Consider the following 13,536-nt stretch of genomic DNA (forward strand, 5'->3'; position numbering starts at 1 on the left):
GGACAATATGTTACACAATTTTATATGATCTGATTGGGTGAATGTTTTATGTTTACAATGAACTAACTAAAATAAGCATAATGAACAAGCTTCAAAAGCATCTGAGAGACACATCTGCGATTGCATCGCCTACTGTCAGGTTGTTAATTAGGTTTGCTAATCGTTTATGAAGGTTGTTGGCCTAGAGCGCTGACAAGTCATTCAGCTGTTTATAGTGCCGTGCGCAGGTGATAAAGGCACAAGTGATCTTGGTTCCTTCCGCATAGGATTGCTAATAGTAAACAAAAAAGTAATTGCGCAGTTTAGGTATATATTTCATACTTCTAAATAGATACATTTTCCATTATTGGGATAATCCCAAAATGTAATATCCAGTGTCAATATTGGAATGTCACATAATAATAGTAGTAGTAGTAATAATAATGCAGGGTTCCCTTCATCCATTAAAAACACTAACTTTTTCAACAGCACATGTTATGAGATGTTGTCAAGACTACAGACATTAGTCTCATGAAAAGGATGACGGTGGTACCAATCCCCAGTTTCCCAATTTGTTTGTAGTCTTCAGCCTGATTAGACAATGGGGTGCTAATCAACCGTACAAACTCAGTCCCCCGCACTGTGCGGCAGTAACCACAACACTGCTAGTCGCTGGGGGCACCTTCGTAATGCAAAAAAGGGACGGGAGGGTCCAACTCTTGTCTTTCAACTCCAATGTTACACTTTGGCAACAGGCATTGCTCCAACCATGTCGAACAATTCGTGTTTGTGGTAAACTGCCCTCACTAATAGAGTACCACCAACAAGAGTTACTGTCACCAGTGTAATTGATTTGGTAGATTTCAGATAAGTATTTTTCCTATCAATGCGACAGATGGGTGTGTGAGTCCCTATTTCTGTAATTATAGACTGCTATGACAAACACAGGCACAATCACACCCACATCTGCATTTTGAACATTTTAATTGATGCACAGATTGTACTCATTTTCACATACAAGCCAAAGACACATAATCAGAATTTGTACTAAATGAGTGATGCTCTGGTCTTCAAGACTCTACGTATCATATAGTGGTCGTGAGTCAATTGGTTGAGATTTATTTGATAAAAGGTTGAATTTTGTCTTTACTCGTATAAACCATAGAAACACATTGAATAACACATTCATAAATGGCAAACAATAATACATCATAAGGTCTTGAAGTGTCCTATATCAATGAGGTATAAGAGCTCAGGAAATATTGTATTTTTTTTGGACACATATTTAACCCCTTTGTTTGTTTGCACAAAACTACCCGTATACAGTGCATTCGGGAAGTATTCAGAGCCCTTGACTTTTTCCACGTTGTTACGTAACAGCTTTATTCTAAAATTGATTAAAAAATGTCCCTTAATCTACACACAATACCCCATAATGACAAAACTAAAACAGGTTTTTAGAAATGTTTGCAAATTTATAAAAAAATAAAAATATTTCCATAATTATTCAGACCCTTTTCTCAGTACTTTGTTGAAGCACCTTTGGTAGCGATTACAGCCTTGAGTCTTCTTGGGTATGACGCTACAATCTTGGCACACCTGTATTTGGGGAATTTCTCCCATTTTTCTCTGCAGATCCTCTCCAGCTCTGTCAGGTTGGATGGGGAGCGTCTCTACACAGCTATTTTCAGGTCTCTCCTGAGATGTTTGATCGGGTTCAAGTCTGGGAAATTCAGAGACTTGTCCCGAAGCCACTCCTGCAATGTCTTGGCTGTGTGCTTAGGGTCGTTGTCCTGATGGAAGGTGAACCTTCGCCCCAGTCTGAGGTCCTGAGCACTCTGGAGCAGGTTCATCTTTCCCTCGATCCTGACTGGTCTTCCAGTCCCTGCCGCTGAAAAACATCCCCACAGCATGATGCTGCAACCACCGTGATTCACTGTAGGGATGGCTGCCAGGTTTTGTCCAGACGTGATGCTTGGCATTCAGACCAAAAAGTTCAATCGTGGTATCATCAGACCAGAGAATCTTGTTTCTCATGGTCTGATGGTCTTTAGGTGACTTTTGGCTAACTCCAAGTGGGCTGGCATGTGCCTTTTTACTGAGGAGTGGCTTCCGTCTGGTCACTCTACCATAGAGGAACTATGGAGCTCTGTCAGTGACCATCGGGTTCTTGGTCACCTCCCTGACCAAGACCCTTCTCCCCCGATTGCTCAGTTTGGCCGGGCAACCAGCTCTAGGAAGAGCCTTGGTGGTTCCAAACTTCTTCCATTTAAGAATAATGGAGGCCACTTAGGGACCTTCAATGCTGCAGAAATGTTTTTGGTACCCTTTCCCACATCTGTGCCTCGACACAATCCTGTCTCGGAGCTCTACAGACAATTCCTTCGACCTCATGGCTTGGTTTTTGCTCTGACATTTACTGTCAACTGTGAGACCTTATATAGACAGGTGTGTGCCTTTCCAAATCATGTCCAATCAATTGAATTTATCACAGGTGGACTCCAATCAAGTTGTAGAAACATCTCAAGGATGATCAATGGAAACAGGATGCACCTGAGCTCAATTTCGAGTCTCATAGCAAAGGGTCTGAATAGTTATGTAAGTAAGGTATTTCTGTGTTTTATTTTTATTACATTTGCAAAAGTTTCTTAACCTGTTTTCGCTTTGTAATTATAGGGTGTTGTGTGTAGTTTGACGAGGGAATAAAGAAAAATAATATTAGAATAAGGCTGTAATGTGGAAACTTAAGTGGTCTGAATACTTTCTGAAGCACTGTACTACCATTCGTTTGTATAAGTTACCTTCAGAGGAGTCCCGTGACACTTGTCGTGGAGAGAACACCACCGTTTTTAGGATGTCTCATGGTCTGACAAACACCTCTGTAGCTCGGCCACCTTCCACCGCAGATGCGAAAGGTTGATATAGGTGGATTGAGATGCAGCCGTGCTTATTAAACTGACGGATTTTGCTGGGGATTTATTTATGTTACTTATACAGAACAAAAATATGAACTCAACATATAAAGTGTTGGTCCCATGTTTCATGAGCTGAAATAAGATATTCCAGAAATGTTCCATCCTCAAAATTGCTTATTTCTCTCAAATTTTGTGCACAAATTTGTATACACCCCTAGTAGTGAGCGTTTCTCCTTTACCAATATGATCCATCCACCTGACAGGTGTGGCATATCAAGAAGCCAATTTAAACTGCATGATCATTACACAGGTGCATGTTGTGCGGGGGACAAAAGGCCACTCTAAAATGTCCAGTTTTGTCACAACACAATGCCACAGATGTTTTGAGGGAGAGTGTAATTGGCATGCTGACTGCAGGAATGTCCACCAGAGCTGTTGCCAGAGAATTTAATGTTAATTTCTCTACCATAAGCCGCCTCATGTCGTTTTAGAGAATTTTTTTATAATGCGTCCAACCGGCCTCACAACAGCAGACCACATGTAACCATGCCAGCCCAGGACCTCATATTTTTGTTCAGTGTAGATTTGACTTATTTACTTATTCTAACCACTGTGTAATGTTTTTCTGCTTTGTCAAAACTGTTTGCTGCAAAATTCTTTCTACAAACACCAAGGTCATTATCCTTCCTCCTATCCAATCTTTTAACTGCGGTCTGTCTCTGTCTATTTCTGTCTGTTCGCATTCCTATATGTCCCAGTTTGGGGCCGAATTCCGTCGGTTCTCCCTGGACCGGTCGAAGCCGGGCAGATTTGATGAGTTCTATGGACTCCTGCAGCACGTGCACCGGATCCCCAACGTGGACCTGCTGGTGGGTTACGCCGACGTCCACGGCGACCTGTTGCCAATAAACAACAATGACAACTACTACAAGGCCATCTCTGTGGCTAGCCCGCTGCTACGGCTCTTCCTGCAGAGGAAAGGTAAGAAAGGATCAATCAAGTTTATTTTACATCCAAAAGCAAGCAATGCAGGGGCAGGAGCACAGTGTCTACGAAACACTGCCTTGAAGGTAGGAACATAGGAAGAAACCTAGAAAGGAACCAGGCTCCGAGGTGTGGCCAGTCCTCTTCTGGCTATACCGTGTAGAGAAGGATCGCACAGTGCCAGGGGGCAGGTCAGCATGAGGCAGAGGGAAGGATTATTTTTCAATGTTTATCTTTTTTTATATTGTAACTCTTTACTGCTACTTGAACTTCTTCTATGGTGATTGTAGTGAATTGCTTACTTGATATTTAAAAAAACAACAAGCTCTGTCATGTGAGATTCAAATCAAATGTTATTAGTCACATGTGCCGAATACAACAGGTTACAGTGGAATGCTTACTTACGAGCCCCTAACCAACAATGCTGTTTAAAAAAATACGGATAAGAAATAAAAGTAACGAGTAATTAAAGAGCAGCAGTAAAATAACATTAGCAAGACTATATACAGGGGGGTAGCGGTACATTGTCAATGTGCGGGGGGCATTGGTTAGTTGAGGTAATATGTATATGTAGGTAGAGTTATTAAAGTGACTATACATAGATGATAACAACAGAGAGTAGCAGCGGGCGGGGGGGGGGGGGCAGGCAATGCGAATATTCTGGGTAGCCATTTGATTAGATGTTCAGGAGTCTTGTGGCTTGGGGGTAGAAGCTGATTAGAAGCCTCTTGGACCTAGACTTGTTGCTCCGGTACCACTTGCCGTGGCGGTAGCAGAGACAGCAGTCTATGATTAGGGTGGCTGGAGGCTTTGACAATTTTTAGGGCCTTCCTCTGACACCGCCTGGTATAGAGGTCCTGGATGGCAGGAAGCTTGGCCACAGTGATGTACTGGGCCGTTCGCACTACCCTCTGTAGTGATTTGTGGTTGGAGGCCGAGCAGTTGCCATACCAGGCAGTGATGCAACCAGTCAGGATGCTCTTGATGGTGCAGCTATAGAACCTTTTGAGGATCTGAGGACCCATGCCAAATCTTTTTAGTTTCCTGAGGGGGAATAGGCATAGATGTTATCTGCATATGAGAGTTTTCGTGCCCTCTTCACAACTGTCTTGGTGTCTTTGGACCATTCTAGTTTGTTGGTGATGTGGACACCAAGGAACTTGAAGCTCTCAATCTGCTCCACTGCAGCCTGTTGATGAGAATGGGGGTGTGCTCGGTCCTCTTTTTCCTATAGTCCACAACATCCCTTTTGTCTTGATCACATTGAGGGAGAGGTTGTTGTCCTGGCACCACACGGCCAGGTCTCTGACCTCCTCCCTATAGGCTGCCTCGTTGTCGGTGATCAGGTCTACCACTCTTGTCATCGGCAAATTTAAGGATGGTGTTGGAGTCGTGCCTGGCCGTGCAGTCATGCGTGAACAGGGAGTACAGGAGGGGACTGAGCACGCCCCCTGATAGGCTCCTGTGTTGAGGAGCAGCATGGCAAATGTGTTGTTACCTACCCTTACCACCTGGGGGCGGCCCGTCAGGAAGTCCAGGATCCAGTTGCAGGGGGAGGTGTTTAGTCCCAGGGTCCTTAGCTTTTTGATGAACACTATGATATTGAACGCTGCGCTGTAGTTAATGAATAGCATTCTTACGTAGGTGTTCCTTTTGTCCAGTTGGGAAAGGGTAGTGTTGAGTGCAGTAGAGATTGCATAATCTGTGGATCTGTTGGGGCAGTATGCAAATTGAAGTGGGTCTAGGGTTTCTGGGATAATGGTGTTGATGTGAGCCATGACCAGCCTTTCAAAGCACTTCATGGCTACAGACGTGAGTGCTAAGGGTTGGTAGTCATTTAGGCAGGTTACCTTAGTGTTCTTGGACACAGGCTGCTTAAAATATGTTGGTAGTACAGACTCGGACAGGGAGAGGTTGAAAATGTCAGTGAAGACACTTGCCAGTTGGTTAGCACATGCTCACAGTACACATCCTGGTAATCCGTCTGGCCCTGAGGCCTTGTGAATGTTGACCTATTTAAAGGTTTTACTCACATCTGCTGCGGAGAGCGGGATCACACAGTCTTCCGGAACAGCTGGTGCTCTTATGCATGTTTCAGTGTTATTTGCCTCGAAGCGAGCATAGAAGTAGTTTAGGTCGTCTGGTAGGCCCGTGTCACTGGGCAGCTCTCGGCTGTGCTTCCCTTTGTAGTCTGTAGTAGTTTGCAAGCCCTGCCACATCCGACGAGCGTCAGAGCCGGTGTAGTACGATTCAATCTTAGTCCTGTATTGACGCTGTGCCTGTTTGATGGTTCGTTGGAGGGCATAGCGGGATTTCTTATAAGTGTCTGGGTTAGAGTCCCGCTTCTTGAAAATGGCAGCTCTAGCCTTTAGCTCAGTGTGGATGTTGCCTGTAATTCATGGCTTCTGGTTGGGGTATGTACGTACTGTCACTGTGGGGACGACGTCATTGATGCACTTATTGATGAAGTCAATGACTGATGTGGTGTACTCCTCAATGCCATCAGAAGAATCCCGGAACATATTCCAGTCTGTGCTAGGAAAACAGTCCTGTAGCTTAGCATCTGCTTCATCTGACCACTTTTTTATTGATCTAGTCACTGGTGCTTCCTGCTTTAATTTATGCTTGGAAGTAGGAATCAGGAGGATAGAATTATGGTCAGATTTGCCAAATGAAGGGCAAGGGGGAGCTTTGTATGCATCTCTGTTTGTGGAGTAAAGGTGGTCCAGAGTACCCCCCCCCCCCCCCCCCCCCCCCCCCTTTGGTTGCACAGTTTACATGCTGATAGAAATTTGGTATTAAGGATTTAAGTTTCTCTGCATTAAAGTCCCCGGCTACTAGGAGCGGCGCCTCTGGGTGAGCGTTTTCTTGTTTGCTTATGGCAGAATACAGCTCATTCAATGCTGTCTTAGTGCCAGCCTCTGTCTGTGGTGGTATGTAAACAGCTAGGAAAAATACTATATATATATATTACAGTTTTGAATGTCCCGTTGGTAGTTTAATCTTGCGCGTAGGTCGATTTTATTCTCCAAAGATTGCTCGTTTGCTAGCAGAATGGAAGGAAGTGAGGGTTTAGTCGATCACCTACGAATTTTCAGAAGGCTGCCCGCCCTCTGGCCCCTTTTTTCTCCGCCGCCTCTTCACGCAAATCACGGGGATCTGGGCCTGTTCCCGAGAAAGCAGTATATCATTCGCGTCGGGCTCGTCAGACTCATTAAAGGGAAAACAAGGATTCTGCCAGTCCGTGTTGAGTAGTTGCAGTCCTGATGTCCAGAAGTTATTTTCAGTCATAAGAGACGGGAGAGGCAACATGATGTAAAAAATAAATAATTTATAAACAAACAAAAAAACACAATCGGTTGGGGGCAGGTAAAACGTCAGCCTCCTTCTCCGACTCCATTGTTAGATTCCATGTGTGTAATGCCACAGTCTTTCCTCCATCTCCTGTGCTTTTTTTGTTGTATTTTAGCTAACCCTTTTTCTAACCTAAACTTAATTATCCTAACCTGCTATGTTAATGATCATAACCTGCTTAAGTTTTCCTAAACCTGCTACAAAAAGTCAATTTTGACAAAAGCTGTACCCTTCTAGACAAAACAAATGAAATTTTCTCTTACTTCATGTAGCTAACACATTCATGCTTCGCTTATTCCTCTCTGATTTATAAGATACTGTTGCCCAAACAACATGCTGATTTAGACCTACACCAGCACTGGTATCAGTATGTATTAGCTAGCTACATTTGCTCGGACTCAGTACATTTATTAGCTAGCTGTCTGGCTAGCAAGCTAACTAGCGGTTAGCATTAGCCGTTGATATGATTTATTTTAGCCACAACTTGCTAAGAAAAGACAAACTAGCTGTTTGCAGACTGTAAGATACAAAAACTAATAGTGTAATTATAGAATGTGTGTGGATTTATATTAAGAAGCGAAGTGGAAAGCAGCATCGTTGTCATCAAATCGAGCTTTATTTATACAACACATATCAGACATGGAATGCAACGCAATGTGCTTTACATGAAGAAACTGAAAATAAAAGCTGAAATATTTACTACACAACAAACATAAGATAAAAAAAACTAAATGACACGAACTGAACAATTTAAAAATCACCCTAAGGAAAAGCAAAGCTAAAAAGATGTTTGAAGATCTCTCTCAATTTAAAAAAAAAAATGTCAACAGTTTCAGCCCCCCTCAAGTTGTCTGGCAGGCCTTTCCAGAGGCTGGGTGCATAGTAACTAAAAGGCTGCCTCCTTGCTTCTTGGTCCTAGGCTTTGGGATGGTTAAAAGGTCAGTGCCAGAGGACCTGAGGGACTTACTTCAAAGCATGTCTGACATGTATAGGGGTGCACAATCCTGGATTGATTTAAAAACCAATAGAAGAATCTTAAAATTAATTCTACAACTCCGTCAGCCAGTGCAGAGAACTTAAAACCGGTGTGATGTGTGAACTCCTTCTGGTCTTGGTCAGTACCCTTGGTCCAGCATTCTGTATGTTTTGCAGTTGATCAATGGCTTTCTTGGGTAGACCAGACAGGAGAGCCTTACAGTAGTCAAGCCTGCTTGTAATAAAAGCATGGATGAGTCTCTCTCTGTATCCACCTGAGAGAGAAATGGCCGAACCTTGGCAATGTTCCTCAGGTGGTAAGAAGCTATTTTGGTCACATTCCTAATGTGTGATCCAAAATTTTGTTCAGAATCTAGAATTACACCTAGTTTTTTTTTTACCTGGTGTCTTGTCTTTATTGTCTGTGAATTCAGATGTGCGGCTAGATTCTCTCTCTGCTTTGGCTCCAACAATAAGTACCTTGGTCTCGTCTTGATTTAGCTGGCGGAAGTTGTGAGCCATCCAAGTATTTAAATCACTAGTATAAGAATTGATCTGTCGAGCTAAAATCCTCTGGTGACATAGAAATGTAAAGTTGTGTATCGCCTGCGTATCAGAGAAAGTCAATGCTGTGCTTTCCAATAACGCTGCCAAAGGGGTAACATATATAAACTGAACTGTACCGGGCCTGAGAGACTGTACCGGCCTTGGAGATTGTCAAATTGCTAAGAGCTGAAGAATCTAAATAACTTTTCTTCAGAAGGGGTTTCACCATTTTTAGTGCAGTGGGGAAAGTGCCTGAGAACAGAGTGATTTAACAGTGGCTTGCACTTCTTCAGATATGCAATCAAAACCGTTTGAAGTAGGTGCGGCGGATAGGATCTAGAAGGAAGGTAGTTGGCTTAAGTTGTGATATCACTTTCCTGAGCATGTCTGTCAATCAGCGAAAATAAATCCATAGTACCTTTGTGTGGTAGGCTCGGGCACATATCATCGAAGAGCACTCAAATTACTCAAATCATATCGAAGAGCACTCAAATTATTAATCGTGATCAAGTTAGAAAAAGGAGCCCGTCTGGCATTTTTAATTGCCTTGTTAATATGTGACAAGTTGCTCTCTCAGTATATCATAATAGACCTGCAACTTTGAATTTCTCCACTTCATCAACATATTGTTGCATCTGCTGCATTTATCATGCAGACTGAAAAGGGAACGATCAACATGATCTCGTGGTCAAGCCACTGAGGTATATTAAGAACTGGAGACTGTGTCCAAAATATCTGACTGTTTAAGGTAATCTACTCATGTTCGCATACACCGATTCATGAACCGTCTATATCCGGGTTGCATCTGGTTTATACGGACCATCATTGCATGCGCACTAGCACTCATTGCGCACAGGGAGCAGTGAGAGCAGCAACAACATCACGTCATTCAAAAACATGGCCGACATTATATGAATATAACATTTTCATATCTTTGGCTGTGAATGCTGGATTTGATAAGATCCTGGCCCCTTGAGTCGAGCAACAACTGCGCTCCTTGAGTGATGGGGCGGGCTTAGTGAGAGCGAGACGACTCAAGTAGTGTTTAACAAGCCTAACATTTGAAATGCGTTATAGAAGATAAAGTAAAAATCCAAACCGGTACGTGCATCAACACCGTTATATAGTAAAATACCCTGCTGTCTCACTATGGTACTATAGCATTCTGGACATTTTGATAGTCGTTGAACAATGAATTAGGCCTTGTTGTGTGTGTCCATTCAGTACGTTTTTCAATGAGGTGATAATTGCTGTTTTTAGTATGGGTGTTGAACTCAGTCTTTAGTCCTTTTTGTCATAATTGAGTGTTCAGTGCAATCTGGTCAATCCAGAGAGACTGGGTCTGTGGGGGGTGAGTCTAAGCTGTCTCAATGTGCCATATGACCTATAGATGCTAAGCCTCTTTGTCAGGAGGGGATTACAGGGGTCACTGTGTCACGCTGTGTGGGCCCTGTGTTTCAATTACATGCTAGACACTAACGTCTTTGGCTGCAGCAACTCACCCCTCACACACACACACACACTCTTGAAATCTTTGCCCACAGCCTTTACCCAACAGTGTAGGAAGCAGTTCATTCTGACTGCCTAGTAGTGCTGAGCGGTTAGTGCTTTTTATTATTTGAATGTTTTTACATTTAACGTGGGTTGAATGCTGTAACACAGAATAAAACGATTAATACAATTCCCAGCTTATCACTTATTAATTATTATTTATTCCTTTACTTTAATAAAATATTTTAGTTGTATTTGTTTTATTTGACCTGGAGTCATTATCTCATCTCTATAGATCTGCTGCCTATGCTGTCTGACAAAATCACTATTTTAGTAGTTATTCAAACTAAATAAGGCATGACTGCTGAATACCTACTATGAATCACTTAGATCGTGTATTTACAGGTAGAGATGCCTCGCGAAGCAACTGCTCTTCATCCCTCTCGATCACACATTCTTTTGTCTCTTCTCTCCCTTTCCATGTCTGCCCCACACTAACCTAACATAGCAGAAGTAAAAGAAACAGACAGACCGGATAAGTAGGCACGCAATGGATTATGGCCATTGTAGTTAATTACCACATTTTCTGCCCTTAAACTACGTAGAATATTGGCCTGTTGGCACGGTTACATCGCACAGTTTGGGATTGATCTGATGAGTCTTTTGAGAAACTTCTCATTGAGCTCACAGGAAAAAAACGGAACGAATTGGAATTGAAATAATTTAACTATATTGGTCAATTTGTTGTTTTAACAATGTCAGTTGATACTCAACACTACTGCATGGCCATCGGAAGTTGTATGGATGTGGGTCTATGTATTGTCTTCTTTTACTAATGGTTTCTGGACTGCTAGGCTAAATGATGCTAGGGTTCTTAATATCAAATGACGATGGCTGTATCAGCGTTGTGTCTTTCTCTGGGCTCAGTCTGTGTTAGGATGGAAAGAGCAGGTTGTGCTCTTTGGCTGCCTATTGCTGTCTTTACTCCCCCTCTGCAGTCTGGGAATTCTTTCTAGGCTGTAAGTTTGTTTGAGAAGAACTCGTGGGGGTTATAAAAGAGCTGTATGTGTTTAGCCAGAAAGTTTTCCCTCCAGCCTTGGCTGACCTTGTCACTGTGGAAGTAAACTCGACTTTTTAAGCAATTGGGAGACTTTTTTCTTTAAATCCAGATTAAGAATAAAGTTGTCATTGTATTGATGTTTTGATGAGCTGTGTGGATGTGGAATATTGTACATGTTGATGGGGATTCTGGAATGTGTGTGGAGTTAATATATTGGCAACACACATTTTAAATATGCAGGGTATTCAAATAATCTGAATGAAAGATGTTCTTTGTATGTCCACGTGCCGTTTGTGGGCTTCAGATGTGGGGTGATTGTGGGGGTTGTGAACTTTTTGGACATGATATATGGTACTGTATGAAATCATTCTTGGGCAGTGTTGGCTTGCCTTCTTTAGGCCTATTTGAGTGTGTGTCCAAATTATTGATTTCAGTATATCAAGCTATTGATGATCGAAATTACCTAGTGATTCTCTCTCTCATTCACTCTTTCACTCACATGTTTTCCAATCAAAATCCTATTTTTCCTAAACCTAAGTGTAACCCTTAACCTAAGTCTTTGTCCTTGTGGGAGACCTGGGAAATGTCCCCATGGAGGAGAACTTCTTGTTTTGCTATCCTTTTGTGGATTTCTGGTACATAATGAGGATGGTAATTTAAACACACAAAGAAGAAAAAAAACACTCTTACTAGAAATGGTGGGGAAAATTGAGTTGTATATCGGGATATATTTTGTGACGATATATCTTATTGTTTTGACAATTTAACAATAATTGTTGTGCTATTTGGCTGCACCTGTGCCAAAACTACAGTATTTTTAATTCATACTGTAGCTTGTTCTCCATCTTTTTATATGGTGAGCTAATATGTTTTCAGCACTTTTTTATTTCCATGACTGATCAAAACTCTCTTGTCCCTCTGCAGCAGACATATGGTGAGCAATATGTTGGAACATCAAATCACCGTAAAATCACAGTATCAAATCGCAATACATATAGAATAGTGAGAATCACAATACATATCGTATCGGTACCTAAGTATCGTAATAATATTGTATCGTGAGGTCCCTGGCAAATCCCAGCCCTGAATCTTACACAATGGCTGTAGTGCAACCAGTCCCATGCCTGTTTACCTGTTGCCATGGTAGCCCTGAAGAGGCCTGTGCACCATTGTATTAATGGCCCTGGGTATTGTTTAGGGATGATGGGAGCTGCAAAGCCTGCTGGGGGAAATACCCACACACACAGACAACATACGATGACAGTTTTTATACTTTTTTTTTTCTGTCACTTGTGAAGTTAAAGGGTTATGTTTATGAATGACACCCTGTTGCTTCGGCCTGCGCGACAAATTGGTTGGAGTTAATGTGGTCAGTTGTGAAGCTGCTTTATTTATTCTTAGTGCAGTATGTTCTGACAGACTCCTATTGTATTATTTTTACTGAATGAGACCAGCAGGAGAGCAGTGTGCCTTCCCCTACCTTCGCCATGTCATACAGGTACACTGTTTTTGCTGAGGTCAGTGTAACAGTGTTTATGGTGGTCAGCCAGAGAAAGAGAGCTGTACTCCTCTGTTCTCGTCACTTAAACACTATTTAATAAATGTGCTCTTTTTGGCTGGCGCTAGGCCGGCGCAAGTGTCAAACGTACGCCAGTTGCCGATTTCAGGCATGCAGAAACTAGCGCTCTGGTATTTTCCACCCCTTTCGTAAGATTCTGCAATTTACCTGTCTAACATCAGCTTGCTTGTGCTGAGGTGGGAGGGGTGGCAATATTTGAGGTGTGTTCTTAAAAACGAGCGCAGAAGTGACAACTTCATTCAGCGCGAATGGGGAAATTTAGCGGCAACGCTGTTGGTTATGGAATGGATTTTGACAGCGGAAGCGCTGCCTATCCAGTAGGGATGTGACAAATGAACAGTGTTGCATAACATTTAAACAGCAAAAAAAAAAGCATTGGTTTTCCGTTAAAATAGACCTTCTCTGGAGATAGTTTTGAAGCGCCATTGAACAGGCATGTTACTTGTCTGTAAAGGAATGCCGCTTTTGAAGTGGTACTAATGTCCATCACTAGACGACCAGAACTGTCAATCAAGTAATCTCGAGCTGCCTGTGCACAGACCAATCTCCTAAAAAAAATATTTTTAAAAGTTTGTTGAACACTGTGACATACCAAGACATTTTCGTAGAAAGAAAACACATCTTCCACTAGGAATCAATTCCTAAGATTCAGT

At 42.4% G+C, this 13,536-nt stretch overlaps 1 protein-coding gene across 2 annotated transcripts in view; it reads left to right on the top strand.

The window, feature by feature from the left end:
• Positions 1–13,536, top strand: part of LOC120059354 (partitioning defective 6 homolog beta-like) — a 36,770-nt gene that overhangs the window by 786 nt on the left and 22,448 nt on the right. For both annotated transcript variants that reach the window (XM_039008349.1, XM_039008350.1), the window contains exon 2: positions 3,653–3,875. In XM_039008349.1, the coding sequence (XP_038864277.1) occupies positions 3,653–3,875 (223 nt within the window). The remainder of the gene's footprint in view (positions 1–3,652; positions 3,876–13,536) is intronic.

The sequence above is a fragment of the Salvelinus namaycush genome, chromosome 14 (assembly GCF_016432855.1).
Source record: "Salvelinus namaycush isolate Seneca chromosome 14, SaNama_1.0, whole genome shotgun sequence".
NCBI classification, from domain to species: Eukaryota; Metazoa; Chordata; class Actinopteri; order Salmoniformes; family Salmonidae; genus Salvelinus; species Salvelinus namaycush.